At 38.2% G+C, this 23,705-nt stretch overlaps 1 protein-coding gene across 2 annotated transcripts; it reads right to left on the bottom strand.

Moving 5' to 3' along the window:
- Nucleotides 1-837: 837 nt before the first annotated feature.
- ago4 (argonaute RISC component 4) lies at nt 838-22,917 on the bottom strand. 2 transcript variants are annotated; one of them, XM_073821629.1, is made up of 18 exons: nt 22,757-22,917; nt 18,089-18,260; nt 16,775-16,895; nt 16,017-16,198; nt 15,787-15,923; nt 15,554-15,688; nt 15,069-15,156; nt 13,987-14,134; nt 12,755-12,874; nt 12,453-12,614; nt 10,213-10,346; nt 6,698-6,882; nt 6,455-6,614; nt 5,808-6,123; nt 5,511-5,645; nt 3,344-3,445; nt 3,028-3,227; nt 838-1,354 (listed from the first exon to the last, which is right to left on the bottom strand). In XM_073821629.1, exons 1-18 carry the CDS (start codon nt 22,773-22,775, stop codon nt 1,246-1,248), a joined length of 2,625 nt encoding a protein of 874 aa, XP_073677730.1. In that variant the 5' UTR covers nt 22,776-22,917; the 3' UTR covers nt 838-1,245. The 2 variants fall into 2 exon arrangements, with proteins under 2 accessions (XP_073677730.1, XP_073677731.1); XM_073821630.1 differs by having other exon boundaries at nt 12,486-12,614.
- Between the last annotated feature and the right edge of the window lie 788 nt (nt 22,918-23,705).

Raw genomic sequence — 23,705 nt, 5'->3', positions numbered from 1 at the left:
AAAAAAAACTCTCCATTTACAACCACAATGACTCCTGGATCAATTATGCGACCGATTTGCAGACAACTGATCAGTATCAACATTAAGAACGACAAGAACGACGATTATCTACTCTAACAAACTGTTAAAGTTACCACAAAAAACCATTTATATTAAACTCTTACAAATCTGATTTGAATCTTATGTATAAATGCATAAAAGAAGGGAGAGTGCTGTGTGTTGCAAGCCTAGCCTATCAGATGGCGCGTTGGCGCTACGTCTGTAACTGTGCAATGGCCATACCTTTCAACCCTGTAAAACAACCATCTGAATAAGACGCATGCGTTTCCGGTCTTGCCACAGGCAGAATGGCACCTGTACCAAGCCCTGTTTGCCCAGGTCCAACAAGCCCAACAGTCACAGAGGAGACCATGGGTAATGCTACTGCTACACAAACCATCAGCTTATGAAAGCCTGTTAGATCATCAAGTGGAATATGCTTATAGAGCTGTAAATATTTATATATTTTATATATCTATGTGTGTGTTAATATAAAAAAGAAGAGGCATTTACAGCAGTTTGCTCCTAGATTTCCCTTTACAATTCAGTGGCCTGCCATGAGACACGAACCCACATTCGCACAAACACACACACTCACACTCATACACGAGCACACAAAATGGGAGCAGGTAATGGGTATGTATACCCAGGTCACCTCGTTTGTAAAAGACTGAGAGGAGAGAGTCCAAATACGACCATAAAAAGGAGAAAAACAAATCCACCCAAGTCAAACCCCCCTGACCCCGACATGCAAGATATACCCCACCCCGCCCGCCCGCCCGCCCGCCCACCCCAAAAAGACATGTGACAAGATTCAGCCAATTGTGGCTTGAGGTAAAAGTAGACAGAGTCCAGCTTAGCTGAGAGAGCCAGAGCTGCCCTGACCAATGGCGCAGGTTTGCTCACACTCAGTGTATATTACAAATTAAAAAGACATTCAAAAATCAAAACAAGAAATGAAAAGTTAAAAATGGCTCAATTAGATTTTTTTTTCTGTGCATTGGAGGCCAAAAGCCTCTCAGTGCAGGACTGCTGGTAGAGGTTGGTTCTTCCGAGGCCGACCAATTTCGACTGGACAGACAGATGGCCCCCTGGCTTCAGAACTGCTTTGCTGCAGACGAAGACGCGATAGAGAGAAACGGGAAGAGAGAGAGAGAGAGACAGATTGAAAAGGGAGTGTAGAAGTGCGTCTCCTGCTGGTTGACGTCAGGCGAAGTACATAGTGTGCTGGGTATCATAGTGAATCTGGACCGCCTTAGCCAGGGCCTGAGGGTCTCGGCCGTTGCTCTGTCCCGATACGTGACTACCCTCAGCACTGCACACAGAAAATCATACAGAAAGCATTAAATCCTAATTCGATAACATGAAATAGTTGCAGTCTGAGAGTTTTTAACCGCAACACAACTTGGGACACACAACTCGGAAAATAAAATACTGATACAATGCCACATTGTGAGGCTTTTGGTTGTCATTTTCAGTTAAAGAGCAACAAGAGTACCGATGTAAATCTTCACTGCTTTACTAGCGTTAAGAGGAGAAAAGAGTTGGAAGACGCCTGTGACTTCCTAAAGACTTGCATCTTTGTTCTTTCCACTTTAGCCCTGATGCCTTTTATGTTTTTGGTAGACCACAGCTACTGAAAGAGCTTATGAACGGCAGAGACGAGAAACGCTGGATGCCATCCTGGCAGGATATAAACATGCCACGCTTATGATGCCGCAGTCACCGAAGGAGTTTCTCAGTGCAGCCCATGGTACAGCATTTGGTTTAAGCCTACACTTATATCCATTGCCACCGTATCAGTATTTTTTTTCCTGAGTTGTAGTAAAAATAGTTCAACTATTTATTAACTATTATAGGCACCATTATTTAGATGAGGTGAAATGGTTGCACTCAGTGATTTTTTTAACTGTAACACAACTTGGGACACACGACTCGGGAAAATAAAATACTGATACAATGCCAAATAGTGAGGCTTTGGGTTCGAAGAGCAACAAGAGTACCAATGTAAATCTTCACTGCTTTCCTAGCAATAAGAGGATATAAGAATTAGAAGATGCGGATGTGGATGAATAAAACTTCCTAAAGACTTGCGTCTTTGTTCTTTCCGCTTTAGCTCTGATGCCTTTTAGGTTTTTAGTAGACCACAGCTACTGAAAGAGCTTATGAACGGCAGAGACAAGAAATTCTAGATACCATCCTGGCAGGATATAAACATGCCACACTTGTCATGACGCCACAGCCACCAAAGGAGTTTCTTAGCGCAGATTTCACTCCATATCCAGGGGCGTTTTTGACTCCTTGTGGTGGAGAAAAAAAACAAAAAAAAACGATGGTATGGAATTTGGTTTAAGCCTACACTTCTATCCATCGCCATCGTATCAGTATTTTTATTTTTCAAGTTGCAGTAAAAATAGTTAAAATATGTTCATTAACTTTTATGGGCACCATTATATAGATGAGGTGAAATGGTTGCACTCTTGGGACACACAACTCAGCAAATAAAATACTGATACGGCACCACTTTGTGCAGCTTTTGGTTGTAATTTTCAGTCAAAGAGCAACAAGTGATGTAAATCTTCACTGCTTTCCTAGTGATAAGAAGAGGAGAAAAGAATTAGAAGATGCCTGTGGATGAATAAAACTTCCTAAAGACTTGCGTCTTTGTTCTCTTCACTTAGGCCCTGATGCCTTTTAGGTTTTTAGTAGACCACAGCTACTGAAATAGATCACGAATGATAGAGACAAGAAACACTAGATGCCATCCTGGCAGGATGTAAACATGCCGACGCTTGTTATGACGCTGCAGCAACTGAAAGAGTTTCTCAGTCTAGATTTCACATGATATCCGGAAGAGTTTTTGACTCCTTGTGGGGAGCCTACACTTACATCCATCGTCACCGTATCAGTATTTTTATTTTCCGAGTTGCAGTAAAAGAAATTAAAATCTGTTCAGTAACTCCCAGGTTAATAATGAATGCTAATAACCTGTCATGGTCTTTGTCCACTAAGTGGTAGCGGGCACGGAATGCCACGAGTCGGGCATAGTAGGCTGGTGCGGGGATGGAGACGGAGCGGGTGCAGCGCACATAGGTGTGGCAGAGCTGGTAAGTCAACAGTTGCAGTTCGTCGGCCGTGAAACAGTTGTCATCCCACAAAACGTGATAGTGAGAGGGACGGCTTGTGCCCTGTGGAAAGGAAATACAAATGTGTGAAATCGTAAATAGACAAAAGGATATATATATATATAAAAAAAAAAAAAAAAAAAAAAGTTTTACAAATAAGCAACTGGGCTTTGACTCACCTGGATACCAGCATGGCTGCACAGGTAGAAGTCAAACTCTGAGGGGTGTGTAATGGTGCTGTCCACTGTAGTGCCTGCTGGGACATTGCCACTCTTCCCAACCTGAGTAAAAGAAATTTGTACATAAGATTTTGAAAAGTTAAAAATGTTGATTTTAAGATTTACACAATGTCCTATAAAACAAGATTTTGTTGATGATTTGTTTATGTAACAGGCGGGTTGCTCCAGGTTGTCCACCCACACTGATTTCTCATATTTTGCTTCATATACACTGATACTTTAAACATGGAACAAAAGTCTGGCTCTGCATGTCTACTACGCATTTTCTGACTATGAACCGCCCACTTAAGACCGTTACAAACGACAAACCACAGTTTTTGTTTTTAACCAACGATGAGGCAGTTTAAAGGTTGGAAAACAAGCAAAAACATTCCGAAGTCCTATTAAACAGATAAACACTGGTAACATTACAACAATTGCAGTGTTAAGATTGAGAATGAAGAATCATACACTCATTATACACACAATCATAATGTAATCATACACTATTGTTCAAAAGTGTGGGCAGGGAGGATTCCATTTACTTAAAGGGGTCATGACATGAGAAATCAAATTTGCCTTGATCTTGGCATGTAAGAGGTCTTTGTACCATTAATACATCCTGCAAGTTTCACAGCTTAAAACAGCTTAAAACGCCATCCTCATTATAAACAATGAAACTCCAAAAATCAAGCTCTACCTTGGATACAAATGTTTTTGAACATGACATGAACATCTTGGATGACAAGGGGGTGAGTAAATTATCCTTAAATTTTTGTTCTGGAAATGTACTTCTATTTTAATGACCGACACTTGTTTATGCTGATTGCGACCGTATAATGTTATAAGTGAACCCCAAGGAACATATTAAAATAATTAAACCCATTTCATGACCCCTTTAGTTTAAAAGATCTCCATTTAAAATAAATTCTGAAACTTTATATTAAAGGGAACCCCAGGTATTAAGACTTGTATGCCAAAATATAAAAATAAATGTCTCATTAAGATACGTAGTAGATAAACCAATGAAAATATCCGCTATTTAAAAAAAATCTATTATTTTATACATATTTTAGACTATGGGTGGTACCATTTTTTCAGTGATGTGAAATGGTTGCACTCTGTGAGCTACTGTTGCTATTTTTACCACAACTCAGAAAATAAAATACTGATATGATGACCACAGCTACTGAAAGAGCTTACAGATGGCGATAGATAGAAGCATAGGCTTAAACCAAATGCCGTACCATTGATTTTTCCCCACAAGTCTAAACGCCCCCCAGATATTGAGAGAAACCTGCACTGAGAAACTCCTTTAGTAGCCACGACGTCATGACAAGCATCGGCGTGTTTACATCCTGCCAGGATGGCATCTAGCATTTGTAGTCTCTGCTGTTTAAGCTCTTTCAGTAGCTGTGGTTTACTAAAAGCCTCAAAAGGCATCAGGGCTAAAGCAGAGAGAACAAAGAAAGTTTTTTTTTTTTTTCATCCACAGGCATCTTCTCATTTGTTTCTCCTCTTCTTATTGCTAGGAAATCAGTGAAGATTTACATCACTTTACTTGTTGCCCTTCGACTGAAAATTACAACCAAAAGCTGGACAATGTGGCATCGTATCAGTATTTTATTTTCCGAGTTGTGTTGTGCTAAAAATAGAAAAAGTAGCTCACTGAGTGCAACCATTTCATGTCATTTAAATAATGGCACGTCCCATGGTCCGACACAAGTATAAAATGTAAATTTAAAAAAAAAATATAAATCTTTCATGGGTTTTCTACATTTCAGTAAAAGACATAATTTACGTTATATTAAGCAATACAAGTCTTAATATCTGGGGTTCCCTTTAAATCAAAGAATTCCAAAAAAAAAAAAAAAAAAAAAAAAAAAAAGTATAGCAATTTCCACAAAAATATTAAGCAGCTCAGCTGTTTACAACATTGATTATAATAATATAATATAAATGTTTCCTTAGCAGCAAATCACCATATTAGAATGATTTCTGAAGGATCATTTGACACTAAAGACCGGGATAATGGCTGCTGAAAATGTCAAAAAAAAAAAAAAAAAAATGCAGCCTTGGTGAATATAATTAAGCAATAGATGAAGTCAACAACGTGCTGGAAACTCACCCTCTCAGCTTTGTCAGAGCAAAAGAGTCGAGTGTGGTGACGTTTCTGCACTACGATGTACGTGATTCCTGGTCTGTAGTCCTCTTCTAGACTGATGCAAGCTTTCCTGATGGCAATCAGCTCTGGCCAGGCAACCTGCACAAGACAATTAACAATATTACTTGAAGAAAAAAAACTGAAAATGTTATTCACCCCCATTCATCTCAAAATCATATTTCATTTCATTCAAATAAAGTCTGCTTTCAGTTATCAATGCAGCTGCAGTTTGAATCAGTGCACCTCCTCCGGATGACTCACCTGCTTCATCTGGCCCTCAGAGACTCCTCCGCGGTAGTAGATGATGCGTGTGGGCTTGAATCGTGTAGACTTGTAAAACTGAATGAGGAGCTCTCGCACCATGTTGGTGAGATCCTGGATGACTTCCTGGCTGAAGAACTGTTCCTGGGACAGGTCCTGGCGTGAGGTTTGAACTCGCACGGTGGCACAATAGCGGCTGGGGTGCCCATCCATGCTTCCCACCACAGCCGCAATAGACGGTTTCTTCCCATCGCCTGCAGGTGGGTGAGTGACATCTGCCCCCAAAAAGATGACTGGCTGCTGGAACACAGAGGGCCTGATGGAAAGCAAACACAGTCTTATGAAGGAACAAAATGGAAGTTTCTTTCCTTTGTTCGATGAATTTCTAGGTTGACAATGCATTTAAGCTCTTTAAAATTGCCTATGATTGTCAGTCCTGTTGCTAGGTGACTTTCTTTTTTTCTTTTTTTTGAGTGGACTAAAAATGAATATTTTATGCAAGCATTGTTTGGGCCCTACTCTAATCATGTATATTTGACATTACAATAGGGGGAAAAAAATTTTGATCAAACTCCTGGAAAAATAAATCGTTACCAATCTTTCCGTTTGTCTCAGCTCATTATAAACAATCCTAGTCCAAAACCCACCTTTGATGTGGCACCAGCACATTGTTGATGCCCCCTAGTTTGGCGTTGATCTTCAGACAGAGATTGGACAGCGTCTGAGGGGACGTCTTCACCACATTCTTCACCTGAACGCACTGAGTGGCCATTCCCAGCAGAGTATCTCCCACACGCTTCACCTCCGCTGAAAAGGCACAAAACCACTTCAGTATCACATTGTCAAATTCTGACATTTGTTGCGTTTCATCGTTTGATGAAGATCTTTACCATAGACTGGTGTTTTCCCAGGCAAAATGACTACAATGAGCTGTAGTCCCACGTAAGACATCTTAAGATGTTTGAACATCGGCTCCACGCTGTCTGCCCCCTGGGCATACTTGCAGAAGCAGGGCTGACCTTGGATGGGCATCCCTGCATCCTTGGAGATCTTGCGCAGCTGGTCAGTGAAACTCCTACAAATACACAAAACAAGAATCTTTAACCAAGCTTTCAGAACCATTTCCTCGCCAAAACTTTATAGAGCAGGTCATATGGGTTTTCAAAAAATATATTTTTTTGCAGTTTGTAACAGCCATCCTTCAATGTAAACAGTCTGCAAAGCTGTTAATCAAAAAAAAAAAAAAAAGTGCATTATACACAAAGATTTTTTTTTCTGAAAAGAGTCGACTCAGAATTGCCTTAATGAGTAGTCATATTTTCGAATCTTCTGCCTGTTACCGATATACGTCACTGGGTAACACATTAGCATAATCGCTGCGAAATACAGACACTCTGACCTGCCCACAAACACTTCTGCTAGTTATTGTGTTTGCATCATGTCGAGAAGATGCTGTGTTCTGCGTTGCGAAAGCAAGTTTGTTTTGTTTTCATTGCCGAAAGATGATAATGTAAAGAATCAGTGGTTAAAATTGCTCAGAGAAAGCTCTGATATTTCCTAAGAATGAGTTGATTAATGTAGACTGTAATTGTTCTAAATACTTCATTTAATAATAAAGAATGTAACTTAGACATATTTTGGTTTACAAACTGTGTTGTTTCATCAGTTAGTCACGTTAGCACTCAGCTAGCGTATCCACCATTATTGTTTTATTGTGTGTTCACGGTTTAGCAGCTGAACTTTAGCTGTGGGCACGATTCACTTGCATAAATGATAAACAAAATGTTTATATGTCATTATTTTAGGAACAGATTGGAGCACTATATTATCATTTTATGTAAAGGTGCTCAGGGTGGCCAGGTTTTCAAAACAAAACCTGCCCAATTGCAAAAAAAAAAAAAAAAGAAGAAAAAAAAAAAAAAACGTTCTGGGGTGTAAAATAGATGCTTTTCATCAGGTTTCCCAGGGGCAAAATATGACGTCATTAGGGTCGCTTTAACCCAAAGACATCAAAAACAACCACAAAATTGGCAACACAGATGACAGCGCTCGCTAAATTGCTGAAGTACTCCTCTCTGTGCCAATCACAACAGGCTTGGCCAGCTGACCAATCAGAGCAGAGTAGGCTCATGGTAGGGAGGGGTTTACCGACATTACACTCAAAGCTGCTAAAACAAACCGTTCTGAAACCATTGACAAATGACTATGTATAAATGTATATTCAGAGAAAACTACAATTTTTTCTGACCATAGATGCATTTAAACATGTTGTAGGGGATTCCAACACAATATTAGGACACTTTAGAAAACCATATGACCTGCTCTTTAAACCAAAATTATTTAAATGCATCTTTTAAATTTTGTCTTCATCATCATTAAAGAAAACCATAGGTGAAAACAATGTACAGTTGCAATCAAAATTATTCAACCCTCCAGAGACTGCAGTAGTTTACATATACAAGCTTTTCTGAAGATCCAGGACTTTAAAAAAAATTGCATCTATAAACCAATTACTGGCATATTAAAAGTGATAGTCAAGCCTAGAGTTCTAGGATTTTTTTTAATAACACAGCTATGTCATAATTATTCAACCCGTTTAACATTGCTGTTTTTTTTAGTCTCTTATTTGTATGGTGGGGAACAAAATTGTCCTAAAACATAATTAAGCCTTTAGAAATTTTATTAGAAAACAGAATTAGCTTGTGCTGTTACACATACATACAGTTAGGCCATGCATATGCTAAGGTTTTAGTGGCTAATATGACAAAGTCGAAAGAGCTCTCACAAAAGCTATAGAGACGCTACAGAGAATAAATAATTTTATTACTTTAGAAAATAAGGCTATATGAAGATTTCCAAGGCATTAAAGGTTCCTAGAGACACAGCTGGCAGCCTTATTCGTTAGTTTAAAATGTGTTGTACCAGAAAACCTTTGAAGGTGTTGAACAAAAAAAGCACAGTATCATAAAATGTTTGATCAGAACAACTGAGGAAAAACCTGCAGTGTACAACCAAAGAGTTGTAAGATGACCCAAGGAGGAAAAACATTTCAATGCAGTGTATAAGAAGAACACTAGACAATTATGGCCTTCATGTTGAGACATCTTGCTGAATACCACTCTTGACCAAGAAGAACAAAAAGGCTGACTTGAACATGCTAAAATTAATTTAGATAGACATGTGGAATCCTGCAAGAATGTTTTATAGACGTTTTTCCTGAACACTGAAGTAAGTCCAACTCTTAACTGAAAGAATGCTTTGCATTTCTGATCTGCATTGTTTCTAGTCAAATTAGGGTATATTCCAAGCTAATAAACTAATGTTAAACCTATTAAAATGTTTTTAAAAAGCACATGGCTCCATAGCGCCATCACTTGGCAATGTTGCAATGACCATCATTTGTCAGTGCCTCACTTTAATGTGTGTAGATGACAAGAAGCAGCGGACGTTAGCTACATTAAAAACAGATGAACGCTATTTGAATGGGTTCCTATGGAAACCGGAACAGAAAAGCATTCAATCTGACGTTGGAATACGTAATGGCGGCGCTCATCGTTTACTCAGGAAAAAGGTCTATAGAGTGATCTGACCAAACTGGAACTTTTTGGACCTATGGATCAGTGGTATGTCTGGTGCAAAAAAAGGCAGAGCTTATGAGCAGAACACCATCTTCATCGTCAAACTTGGAAGTGGACCAGTCCTGTTAGAGGGGTGTTTTATTGTAGCAGTAAGTGGAAATCATGACTGTATGAAGGACATCATGGATTCTTTAAAGTATCAGGCCATTTTGGCAAGAATTGTGATGCCTTTAGTGCAAAGACTGAAGCTGATGATCAATGGACTTTTCTGCAGGAAAGTCATCCCAAAGTATACATCCAAAATTTACTTATGCTTGGTTCAGGGATCAGTTATGGAATGTACTTGAGTGGCCTGTTCAGTCTCCAGATTTAATTTTCATTGAAAACATTTGGTTGAATTTGAAGAAAGCAGTGGCAAAGTGAAAACCAAAGATTATCAGTGATCTCAAAGCTTTTTCAGGCGAGGAATGGGCCAAGATTGCAGTAGAGAGGTAACAGAAGCTTATAAGAATTAACAGGCAGTGTTTATTGGCGGTTTTAAAAAATAAAAGATTCTGCACAAAATTTGACTTTTAGGGGTTGAATAATTTTGAACATGAACATTTAGAGCCAATTTGATTTTTTTTTTTTTTTATTCATCAGCTTCCGTTTTCAGAATGACTCAAATGTGTATTTATACATTTCTCTAATAGTGTACTGATGCCTTTGAGTTGCTTTTACAAAATTGTGTTCTCTGCAGCAAAATGTCTTGCAGGTCAAGGGGGTTGAATAATTTCGATTGCAACAGACTTAAAGAAAAATTATAATTTATATAAAAAAATCCTTACTTGAGCAAATCCTCTCGACATTGTTTCTGAGGGGCGAAGCAGGCCACGGCCCACACCTTGATCTCTATACCCGCGTAAAACTGCTTTCCCCTCATGTCCCAGACACCCTGGTTGGGTGTAGCCACCGTCTTATTCTGAGGAGAGAGTCCCTACACTCTTAGTGAATCCTTCGTTCTCATCAGGAGATACACATTCTACTAAATACACTCCAATGCCAACCCAATACCCATTAAACCCAACCCAACTCATGTCTGGCAAGCCTGGGCTAATAGCAGAAAGCAGAAAAGACCCACTGCCAAACATGTCATTGGTTAAACACAGAATGGTTTAAGATTATAAAGAATTAAGTCTAAAAATGCAGTTCAAATTAGCTGTAAAGGTTAAGCATGAAGCAAGTAAATTAATGCAATAACACAAATCATTTATTCAAGGAGGATTACATCTGAAATAGCAATACATGAGTTATTTGAATTTGAATGAATGAATGAATGAATTCATTAATTCATTCGAATTTAATACAAAAAAAAAAAAAAAGAACTGCTCCAGTGTTCAGGGCTAATGAAATACTCTTAATGGTCCACAAAAATGAAAATTCTGTCATTAATTACTCACCCTTGTGTCACTCCAAACCCTTAAGACCTTCGTTCATTTTGGTTCAACAAATTAAGATATTTTTGATGAATTCCAAGAGCTTTCTGACCCTGCATAGACAGCAACGCAACTACCACATTCAAGGCCCAGGAAGGTCATCGTGTGATATCAGTGGTCCAACCTTAATTTATGAAGCTATGAGAAAGTTTTCTTTGTGCACAAAAAGTAAAAATTACGACTTCATTCAACAATTTATTCTCTTCCATTGTTTGGAAGCAGAGGAATGCACAAACATAAGTCATGGTACTCTTGTGAATGTGTGTCAAAGACTGACAAGGAAGAAAATAAATAATTGTTGTTTTCTTTGCGCACAGAAAGTACTCCCATAGTTTCATAAAATTAAGTCTTTACTACCTTTCTGGGCTATAAAACATTTCAGTTGCATTGCGGTCTATGCAGTGTCCGAAAGCTCTCGGATTTCATTAAAAGCATCTTCATTTTCTCACAGGTTTGGAACAACATGAGAGTGAGAATTAATGACAGAATTTTCATTAGATAACATATATCTATACTTTATAATAAGGTGTCATTTGTTAACATTAGTTAATATATTAACTAATATAAATGATCAATGAGCAACACATTTATTGCTCTATTTATTAATCATTGTTAATGTTGGATAATAAAAATACAAAAATTGTTCATTGTTAGTTCATGTTAGCTCACAGAGTATTAACTAAATGTTAACAAACAACTTGTGATTTTAAAAATGAACCTTAACTAAGATTAACAAATGCTGTAGAAGTGTTGTTTATTCTTGGTTCATGTTAACTAATATGGTTAACTAATATTAAAGCTTTGTTGTAAACATTTAAAATATAATATAATGTAAAATAATGTAATAGAATATAATATAAGACCCTGAAGACTGAAGCATCTGAAAATACATTTAGATTAAAAGCACTCATAACAAGCACACAAGCAAGACATTAGAAATGACAATAACTCTGAATTTTCAGGTGAGCTCATTAACAAAAATTAATCACAGTGGCAATATTGACTGCTCCCATATTTAGTGACATAGTTGACATAGTAAAAGTGACAGTGATTAAGTGAGATTTAGTAGCAAAGACATGAGGTTGCATCTCTTTACATACAGTAGTTTTTCTCAACTTAAAAAAAAAAAAAAAAGGTACTGCTTGCAAAGAGAGCAATCTCTCAAAAAGTTCTCACAGGAATGAAGATAGGACTACTGGCAGATTCAATTTAAACAATTGTTACATGAACAATAATGATGCTTCTCTCCACATGAGTAACATCTCACATCCATTTGTGGAAGTTAAAATAAGATGTAAACAATAGCAGCAACAGTATAAAAAAAATACTGTTGTTGACTGAATGCAATCTGTGGAAGTTTATAATGATCTAATTGCATTAGACTTGAGTTCCTCAAGATGATTTCCTGAGATGTTGAAATAAATAGTTGATGATGCTAAACAGCATTGGCCTAAACACACCAGTGGAGTCTGGTCATCATTCCTTTGATTAGTCCATTCATCCCACGACAACACTCAAACACATCCACGTACACACAGGCCATTGCTCCCAGCCCACCCGTACTCACCCTGCACCCGAGCCCCAGTACTCACCCTGCTACAGTCCCTCCCAGTGTCTGTACTCACCCGGCCCCCATACTGAAGCATGGGCGCTGGGAGGACCCGCCCAGTCACCTCTGTCATGTCATTGTGCACCACGATGCCGAACTCTTTCAGGTAAGGGTCTGGCCCGCCCACCATGCTGTTACTTTTGACCTGAAATGATTAACAGCGTTGAATTTTTCTTTGAGAACAAAGGAATTGACTCTTAACCATGAGGCTGGACTTCCCTTTGTACTGCAGCCATATTGAGTATTGTGATTTATCTCTCTCATTTTTCAACAAGTGCCACTCACCAGTCTGCTGATCTCTTCCTGTCTGTCTGGGGCTGAGCGGGCCGTAGCTTTAATCATGGTTGAGGTCTGGTTATCTGTTAGTTTCTTTATACAGCGCTGTCCTGCCACTATGTTACAAACCTTTATGAAGAATACAAGACAGGTGTCAACAAGTGCCAAGTCAAAACACATTCATGTGAAAGCTGGGAAAACACTTCATATGGTGATAAATTTGACAGCAAATTTTGATTTAGTCTTAGTCTTTTGTTTATTTACAGTGTAACGCATTTATTAAGCATTTCTCTAAAATTACCAAACTCATATTGGTTTGATATTAAGGTTTTATCATGATAGACAGATTTAACTGCTGACACGCAACATGCCTTTATACATATTAAAATTTAATTAAACCCTTATCATAAAGAAAGAACAACATGGTAGGGCTGCACGATTAATCGCATGAGATTGTGAGGCGCGCTTAGTCGATGAAGCCGGTACTTTGATTAGTAGTAAATCTCTTTATAACAAACGGTTTACTACATTCTTTATTCTTTCAACAGACATATTTATAGAAAAAAAAACATTTAGATTAATCTTTATTAGGGCTACTAAAGTGTTTCAGTCAAGAGCAATGAGTTATTTTATGTCTCTTTTGTTGCTTGATTAACATCAACGCCACAGACAACAGCAACTAAATTAGGCTGCTGTCCCTTTAAAACTGAATGCACAGATGCAATGTACCTTCACCTAAGAAGTAACCGAGTGCGTTTATGTGACTACTTGTCAAAACAGACAATTTAACATCATTTTGTGCATTTCACAATTCACGAGATGCAAAAGAGTACTTGTGTGCTGTGTAAGAGGTGCTGCTTCAGTGTGTGCGCTCAGAAAAGCAGACCAAATTGAGCTTTTTACGTTGTCAAATTTATCCATGTCTGCTCTTACTCTAAGATATTGACATTTTTCAACATTTGAGATGTGCAGCAAATGTCAGCTTATGTCCCACCAGTTAGATCAATAGACTGCTTCAGTTATAATGTACGCATCTAACCTGCCAACCATGCAGCAGATTCATTCTGAATGAATCTCTTACCAAATCGTCTCTCCCTAACATTTTCTTCTTGTTTTAATTCGTTGATGAAAATGTTAATAGATTTGTCATTCTAAACAAGTTTTTGTTATAGTTTTGTTTTCTGTGAAAAAAATGCCGTTGATGAAAATTGTCAATGAAATTAACACTGCATGTCTCTTACCTCAAGGGGTAGATAGGTGTGTTTCTGTTCTTGCCCCACCTGGAGGCAGGGTAGGTGGGGGTATTTGAGCTGCAGGCTGTACTTTTGTTTGAAATACTGGGCAACAGTGCACTCCATAGCTTGTCCGTTCTCTAGCTGCAAAGGAAATCTGTAGAAATGTGCAGAAAATGGTGGGTATATAACAACCCACAAATAGAATTTTAACTCTTAAAGGGGCCATGAACTGAGAAAATAATATTCCCATAATTTTCTGACATGCAGGATGTTTTTATAGTACAATGACCTCTTGTAAGTTTCAGAACTCAAAACTTGTTTCTGCCTGTTTAGCCCTGCCTACAGATTTACGCATGTAAATAACGTGAGAGGCAAATGCAGGTCTATGCAGAAATCAAATAATAAACATGGCTCTACAAAACAAAAAGTTGTGGGAAAAAACAAAACAAAAAAAAAACAGACTTTGCATCGCCTTCCTTCTGATCCAAACATTAGATGAACTTTAATTTTAATGAAGTTCCAGACCGCATCAGTAAGAACTTGGTCTTTTGTTCACATTTTCCCACAGATTCATTTACAAACAAGGCAAAATTCATTACAGGATTTTCAGAAAGACTGAAACTAAAAGACTATGCTGCACCGACTACATTGGACAATGTCGCAACACACAAACGAGTAACTGTTTTTATTACGTGGTCACTATGCTTTGTCTGTTATTACAGATCATTTCATATGTACTGAGAATTTATGCGTTTTTAACCTAAATTACAGTAGCGTCCATCTATGAAGGATGTAAGCTGTCAAACATAAACAACTGTTAGCCAATCATACCAGTGGGCATTTACTTTGAGTCTACAATTTGCCACGCCCATTCAAGCAGAGCATTCTAAAGAGGGGGGTTAAGAACAGGACAGAAAGTCGCTTTTTACTTTTAAATTATGTTTTTCGATGTAAAAATTTTGATAACATAAGTGGATCTCAGAGAGCAGTACAAAAACAAAAAACAAAGCAAAGGCAGTTCATGACCCCTTTAACTATATTTTACAGCAAATTTTGCAAACACCAGTAACAATGTAAACTGCACTAACGTCTGATGGCTGGCTGGGCGGCGTGTGACATTGCACACACGGTACTTCCTCTTCATCTGGCCGCAGTGTGTGACCTCCACTTTCAGTCCTGAACACACAATGATATGAACTCAGCAATTCACTACATAACCACAACTGAAAGCAACTGTAAACAGTCTCGGCCATTGAGGTGATGCAACATATACCACCGTTCAAAGTTTGTGGTCAGTAAGAAATTAATATTTATTTATTATTTGAAAATGATTATAATTATTAAATTGCTCAAAAGTGATAAAGATATTTATAATGTTAGGAAAGACTTGTGAAAATGTTCTTTTGGAAAAAATTATCAGTTTCCACAAAAATATTAAGCAGTACTGTTTTCAGCACTGAAAAGTGTTTTTGAGCACTAAATTATATTAGAAAATGTTTGATTGATAGTATAAACGAAATTTGAGCTAAATGGCATAATGAACCATCTTAAAGCAACATACTTCACTTCTCACCTCGGATCTCCTTGGTGAACTTGACACGTTGTGAATCTGTGAGGGGCTTGGTCTGCTCGTTGATGTTCTGGATGTCCAGAACCTCACACATGAACTCAATGACAGGCTGGGCTCGGTAGAAGGCTGTAGCTGACACTGCAATGTGTGGAAAAAATTAAAACAGGCAGAATTTTGCATATTCTCAAGATGCACAGAAAGACAAAAAGGGATAGATTTTGGAAGGCAAAACATACCATCTATGTTGAGCATCATGTTCCACATTGCTGGACGGACAGACTGATGGAAACCAAACCAAACCTCCCTCCCTCCTCCCAGCGGGTGGTAATACCCCTCTGGTGGTGAGAAGAAGGAACGACCTACTGGAGTGTACCTGAATCAAAAAGGTGCGAAAGACACCAGGTCAACCAAAATATGAGTTTAAACAACTCACATGGGCAAATTAGGATTTTAGAGACTGGCTTACCGCATGGAGGGCAGGTGACGAGTGATGACATCCAGAGCCTGTACAGAATCTTCTGGGACCTCGTTCAAGTGACCAGACAGAGCTTCCAGGAGCATCTGCAGACTCACCACTGAGACCCACTGCAGAGATACCTTGAAGGTCTGATCCTTCCCCTCACCTGGCAACGTCACCTCCAGATCCACCTGCATTACATAATAAAAATGTAAACATTTTTTAAAGAAGCTTTTCTTCTTGCAATTAGAACTTAAAGGAAAGTTCCCCCAAAAATGAAAATTCTGTCATTAATTACTCACCCTCATGTTGTTCAAAACCCGCAAGACCACAAAAGTTTTCAGAACACAAAAGAAGAGATTTGATGAACTCCAAGAGCTTTCTGAAATGCTGACCCTGCATAGATAGGAACGCAACTACCAAGTTTAAGACCCAGAGTAGGTAGTAAAGATATCAATAAAATAGTCCATTTGACAGAGGCTTAACAGTAAAGTTATGAAGCTATGAGTATACTTTGTGTGCAGTTGCACTGCTGTCTAGACATAGCCAGAAAGCTCTCAGATTGCATCAAAAAAAAAAAATAAATAAAAAGACGAAATGAACAAAGATGATGAAGATGAACAAAGGTTTTATAGGTTTGGAATGACATGAGGGTAAGTAATTAATGACAGAATTTACATTTTTGGATAAACTAACCCTTTACACGCAAACATATGTTAATTGAACATTTGGGAAAAACAAATACTGCATGCATCATGTATTGTTACCCGGTCTCTCCCGATGGGTAGCGGATGTGCCGTATACATGTTCCTCTTTCCATCATAACCAGGTTGCCTGTCCCCAAATATCTGCATCTTAAAATGTCTCACCATCGTGTCCACCACCTCTCTATGGAATAAAACATTCCCCAAAATACAATTATTTGAATACATTTCATTTGAATACTTTTTTTTTTCCATACAGTTAGCTACACACTATCGCTCAACACTTTGGGGTCAGTACAGTTTAAGGAAGCTAATGCTTCTATTTAGCAAGGATGCAAAAAACTGATAATATCACAAAAGATTTCTATTTCAACTTTCTACTAAAAGAATCTTGTATCAGTTTCCACGATTACAACGGTTTTCAAGATTGATAAGAAGAAAAGTTTGAGCATATTAGAATGATTTCCGCAGGATCATTTGACACTAAAGACTGGAGTAATGGAAATAAAAGCAAAAATAATAAATAAATGTAGCCATGGCAAGCATAAGTGTTTTATCAAAAATTGTTCCTTAAGGGATTCGTTCACTCCAGAATTAAAATTTGTTGATCTTTCTTTTTTTAGTCAAAAGAAATACAGGTTTTTGAACAAAAAAACAAAAAACAGGATTTTTCTCCATAAAGTGGACTGCAAAGGTCCAAACTGCAGTTTCAAAGGGCTCTACACAATCCCATCTGAGGAAGAGCCTTATCTAGCAAAATGATCATTCGTTTTCTAAAAAAAAAATAAAATAAATAAAAAAATAAAAAAAACACACACACACACAAATTTACATACTTAACCACACAAAGGTCAGAAAAGGCCATGTGTCGTTAGTTCTTCGTTTGTGCACTTCTGTACTTTTGTTTACACAACACGTGACCTTTTCAACTTGAATACGTAACGCATGAAGCCGTGAACACAGCTAGTGCAAGATGAGCATTTGCAATTTAAAAAAAACAAGATTTTAATTTTTTTTTTAGAAAATTACATTTGTGAGATAAGTTCCTCATTTCTCAGCTGGGACTGTGTAGAGCCCTTTGAAGCTGCATTGAAACCGCAATTTGGACCTGCAACCCATTGATCCGCATTAAAGTCCACTATATGGAGGAAAATCCTGGAATGTTTTTCTCAAAAACCTCTTTTCAACTGAAGAAAGAAAGACATGAACATCTTGGATGATACGAGTGTGAGTAAATTTTAATTCTGGAGTGAACTTAATGACCCTAAATCTTTGATTAGTATCAGACCACCTGAATGCTGAAAGTGAAATTCAAAATAAACAAATTGGTAATCATTTATTTGAAATAAACCTGTATTTCTTAACTCTTGCATTCACCTGTTGACTCGACGGGGCCGTTTTTCAGGCTTTATGTCGATGTCATAATGGTAGACATCGATCTTGGGGATCTGCACCTGGAAGTGATTCGCCAGCAGGCGAATCGGCTTCCCCACCGTACCCAAGCCGGGCCGGCGTGGTGGTTGGAAGAGGGAGGTAGGGGCAGGCGGGCCTAAAAGAAACAAACAATCATTTTGTTTAGATGACGCCATAAGGCTGAAGCTTCACTTAACATAGTAGTGCCTACTGACTGAGATCTGATCTGATATACACCGATATGCCCTTTTCTTTCAAGGAACAACAATATGGACAGCGTCCGGCTTTCAGATTGGTCAACGGGGAAGAACAGACAATGACAGACATACAAACAACTTAACAAGGCGACATGACATCCACCTTGACCTTTAACCCACCAACGGGGTAAAAAAAAAACCCCAACAAAATAAGGAACAATAATAGCCAATCATTAATGTCCCGCCTCCAGCAAGCCCCACACAAGCTATCAGACAAAAGACTGTGTGTCCACTGCAGACAGACGACAGCAGGGTCATATGGAAAGGGGGGGGGACTGCGATCTGGGATGACACCATCTCAACACACCCAAACAGATGCAAATTCTATACTGAAATTTATGTATGAATTTATGTAAGAAATTTTCTGTTATTATAGTAAACACGATGAAAAATAGAAATTTAGTCCTATTTCCTTCAAATAGACTTCACTTTCTTAAAGAATTCACTTCCTTATTTAAAAATGTAACATTTTGTGGGGAACTGATGGCTATTGGGGCCCATCAGAGTGATATGATGTACCCTTTTGTCAATTGCTGTGGTTTGCAGGGGTCTAAGCCCCTCACAGACCTACACGCTCCAGTTAGCAAGCCAAGCGGCAGGAAGAACAATTGGGAGCCTCTATAACCGCTTTCTCTCATCCCTTCAACATACTGTCTGCCTATGACTCCCCCCTCCTCAACACCAACAAAGCGCTCTGAACTATAGCATGATCACGGCTAGGGTGGAGATGGGGGAAATCCAGCATTCATCAAAAACCAAGAGGACTCTCTATATATAGGCCACTCAGCTGTTACACTTCACACCAAGATGGAGTGTCAGACACGATCGCTAAAAGTGGGCAGCTACTGCCTTCAGTCTGCAATCATGGTCTTATCGAGCCTGTGCTTTCAGTTGTGTCCTGTGCCTTCAATTGCATTAGGAGTAAAGCAATTCATGAACAAAAGATTGCTTATTTGATCCAGAACATCTAACAACCACCTGACAGTCTAGCAGTCATTTGAAGTGTAATGGCATGATGGAATCAGAATGGAAGAATGGGAGTTTTTGCAGGTTTTATGAAAGCAAATTTAAGAACTTTTTAGAACCAAGTAATAAAAACTAAGGAATAAATTGCATGTAACAATACATAAATATATTCTCTAAATGTAAATCCCTTGTATTAGCAATGCGACAAGGTTTGAAAAAACAACAACTTCCAACTGATCTAATCACATCTGTATTTTTGTCTTGTTTACCAATTTTGTCTAAAGATTCTTTCTTAATTTCTTTTTTTTTCTCGTTTTTCCACGTATAAAGATTCTTAAATCAAAATGAAGCAAAGCAAGTTTATGATTAAAACAAGAACAAATATGAGCCAGCTGGCTAAGAAAAATCAACAGGGAAAAATAATTTCATACCCTATTAACAGATGTGTGTTGTTTTAAGCATTTCAATTTTGATTTATCAGAAAGCAAAACTGTGTGTTCAATTTGCATCTCAAGCAAATGTATTTTAATTTAAGGATATATATCTTTGATATTTGTATTGGAGAACAAAAAAGAGGAAGATGTTAATTTTTTTGCAGTGCATGCTACATTTAATGCCACGATTTCATACATTTAAGACTTACTGCTCTGATTTAAGACCTTTTAATGTCTTAATATGAGGAATGGTAAATTAAGAGCTTTTTCTTTTAGAAGCCCCAAAAAGAACATTGTTTTTTAATTCAATGTTGTTTAAAATGACATAACACTGGGCTGTCTAAACAAACAAGAAATTAAAATGACATATTACCATGCAACTCTACTCTAAACATGGAAAATACACACAAAAAAAGAGGGTTTTAAATGAATGTGCCACTTTTGTTTTACTCTGCTGTATTGGCAATGGCAACAAGATCCTGTAATTTGGCCATGAAAGAAAATTCCAAACTGTATCCTGCATGCAGTATCTTTCTACTGGGGGGCAACAGGCTAAAAGTGTCATGCTGAGAGCTAAATGGCATGATAGGCTTAAACTGAGGGGCAGCTGGACTAAGTGATGACTCAGTAATGACACTGAGTCTCATGACACAGGCAGATCACCTGGATTACAAAGCGGATGCTAGACATGACAAAGACATGCAGGATCCATGTTAACTGTGCAGCACAGCCACAATCAGAGCTCAAGACACAAGACAAGAGCTGCTTGTACAGCCGTTGATCTTTCATACGTTTCCTCTTAATTCTAGATTTCCAAGTAATAATTAAAATGAAAGATTGCAACATCATCCAAATGAACTGTAGCTTTCAACTCATTTTATTCCTTCAATGTGGTGCATTTGGATTACATTTTCCATCAGGAACTGAAGAGATGGTAAAAACGGTTATTATTAGCAGAATGGGAGTTTGCAAAAACAATGAAATGTTTGGCAGTTGATTCACTTTTTTTTTTTTTTTATTAATGATTCCAAATTATCTATAAATTCACAAAGCGTTTTCATGACACGTCATCAATCGGCCATTATGGCGGCACAAAGCATAAACAATGCCACATAACAGAACGAAACCCGCATATTTTGCTGATTATTGCTGCTAAAAATGATCAATTATTGTCATGTTTTGGGCTGTACTAATTAGTAAGACTGGGAAAAACATTTGGAGCATTATAGACTGCTTATATGAGTTATAACAAATCAAGGAGAGTGTAAAGAACTGTCTGAGGAACAAAGGCCAAAATGAATCAGGATTTCCAGGGAAAAAATCTTGACATTTATGTTTATTATTTCTGGTCAGGTAGGTGAAATATTAGACTAATATCCTAATTAATACTGCTCGTACTTATTTTTACCACCTAATAACTTTAGTTAAAAAATATTGTGCACTTTCCTGCTTATCAAGTCCTTCTCTATATGATTTAACAGCTTCCACATGTTTTTTTTCCATGGTTTAGACAGCATAAACTAGCAAAACAACATATTCCAGCAATCCTTCCTGTTAAGTATCGTCAATATATCCGGGTGACTAAATCGTGACGCAAGTAGAAACCCCCAATTAGACCAGAAATGTGGATCCATTAGGGTCACCTAAAGATTCCATTTTGACTTTTAAACCCTTGTTTTGTAGTAACAGATAAAAACAAAGCTGATGTTGGTTGGCAGAGGCCACAAGACTCTGACAGCCACAGAATGTCAACAAACACAAGCGTACAGAGAGTTGTGCCGGAGCTCAGAATTACATAACGGTTTAATATTGCAATCAACACACAGTCATTCTTGCAAGCACTTTGATGGCAGATCTTTGGCATCGCCTAACCTCAGAGCTCAAGAACAGAAGTTACATTTACTGCCAGGGCAAACATTGCCAAATGTATGCTTTTTAAAAATAATTTGTTATAACATGCACCCTGTTTATTTCCTTTTTAAGCATGGTCTCTAACAAAGCGCTAATTAAGAGTTAAGGCTTTCGCATTTGTCCAATAACCAATTGTGATTATAGAAGATAATGACTGAACAAAAATAAAGCTAATGAGCCAGAAGACCTGCAAGGTTAATAAAAAGCATCATTTGAGAAAAGCAGGCGATGTAAGATGTTTTTAAAAACACTGATGCATTAACAATCAACAAGAAAACAAATGCATGGCAATTTGAAATAGGCGCACTAACTCCTAAAAAATTGATACAGTATCAACATCTCTTAATTATCATGCATGCCATAGTCTAAGATCACAATAAACCCTATTTGCCAGAGGTCAAAAGTTCATTCTTACAGTGTGCATAGTTAGATACGTGACATTGGCGCTTAAAGTCCTGTCAACCGTTATCCTCTGGCATGGTCAGCATTTAGGCATAAACAAACGCACATGGGGATCACACAAAGCGCCAACAATAAAAAAGGACAGGGAGAGAGAAAAAAACATCCGTGCGGGTATCAACTACACCGCACGCAAGCGTTCTATTTGCGTTTCAAGCTCGCACAACACATTCATTACGATATTTGTACATTTGGAAATCAACACGTCGGAGGAAAAAACATTAAACACGTGTCATTTGTAAAATAAAGAACGTGTTTTTATTATGTAGGCTTGTTCATGGCAGACGCGGAAGAAAGATGCGTGTGGTTAAATCCCCACCACCACACAATGCCGTTCTGTCTTCCGCACTGGACTAGAACCATTTAACGCTCATTCAGTAATAAACACACACTTGTTGGCTTCCAGAAAACTCGTTGGCCTAGGTTGAGAGCGATTATCAACAGCTTTGTGTCGTTAGTACGGTTCTGACAAGCGGGCGTAGCGTGATAGGGGGATTGTTTTCGTTTTTTCCGTCGAGGCCTAAACAGCGCGCTACCGCGGGCCCTGGTGAGGCAGCGCAACGGCCCGCACTACGCTGTCACACGGCTCGTTTTTTAGCACTTACCGGGTCCGAGCGCTTCCATGGCCGCGGGCTCTCTCTCCGTCTCTGTCCCGGCCTGGCGGCTCCGTACCGACACTGAAATTGGGGGCGGTATCTCGAAGCTTAAGGTGGCTAATTTAAGAAATGGAAGGATGCGTAGATGTGCAGCGCTCTGCCTGCGTTGTCTTCTGAGTGATTTAAAGCAGATCCATGGGATTTGTAAGTGCGCATGCGCGGGGACACGAAATTCGGTTGGTGGACGCGCACATTGACACACACAGGGAAAATGATAAAGGTTTGGGCGGTGAGGTACACGGACCCACAGGCTCATCAAGTTGCGTGTTGCGTTACATAATTTGGTTTTAGGAACGGCTCGTGGCGCTGAAATTAATGCAGTTCAGTTGACCATCTATAAATCCAGGGAAAGTCTGATGCGCGCCTACTAATTTCAGTTGTAAGTGACATTTGACACGTGTATTGATTTATACCAAATTAATTGTGGATGGGAAGCGGTTACAACATGGACAAACACTTAAAACGCTGGTTTTTTTTTTTCGTTCTCTTTATATGCTATCTTAACAGCTTGCACTAAACGTACTGAAATTCCTGTGATTTCAAAGCTGAATTTTTAGAATCATTACTTCAGTCACATGATCCTTCAGAAATCATTCTAATATTCTGATTTGCTGATCAAAAAACATTTATTATTATTATGTTGAAAATAACTGAGTAGAATTTTTTTTAGGTTTCTTTGATGAATAGAAAGTTCAGAAGAACAGCATTTATCTGAAATGGAAATCTTTATCATCACCTTTGATTAATTTAAAGCGTCCTTGCTAAATAAAAACATTAATTTCTATTATATATTTCCCCCTACAAAAATTAAATAAAAAGTATACTAACTCCAAGCTTTTGAATGTTACAGAAGCTTGCTTTTTATTTCAAAAATGCTTTGGATCATTCTGAATTCTGA

This window comes from Garra rufa, chromosome 17 (assembly GCF_049309525.1).
Source record: "Garra rufa chromosome 17, GarRuf1.0, whole genome shotgun sequence".
Classification (NCBI taxonomy): domain Eukaryota; kingdom Metazoa; phylum Chordata; class Actinopteri; order Cypriniformes; family Cyprinidae; genus Garra; species Garra rufa.
Note: the sequence above shows the minus strand (reverse complement) of the source record. Positions and strands in the feature narration are given on the sequence as shown.

Bases quoted from the DNA above. Each gene is read 5' to 3' on its own strand.
- ago4 (XM_073821629.1), bottom strand. The intron at 12,615-12,754 runs GTGAGTGGCACT...TAATCATTTCAG, and splicing joins AGGAAGAGATCAGCAGACTG to GTCAAAAGTAACAGCATGGT. The intron at 1,355-3,027 runs GTTATTAGCATT...TTCTGTGTGCAG, and splicing joins GTGGACAAAGACCATGACAG to TGCTGAGGGTAGTCACGTAT.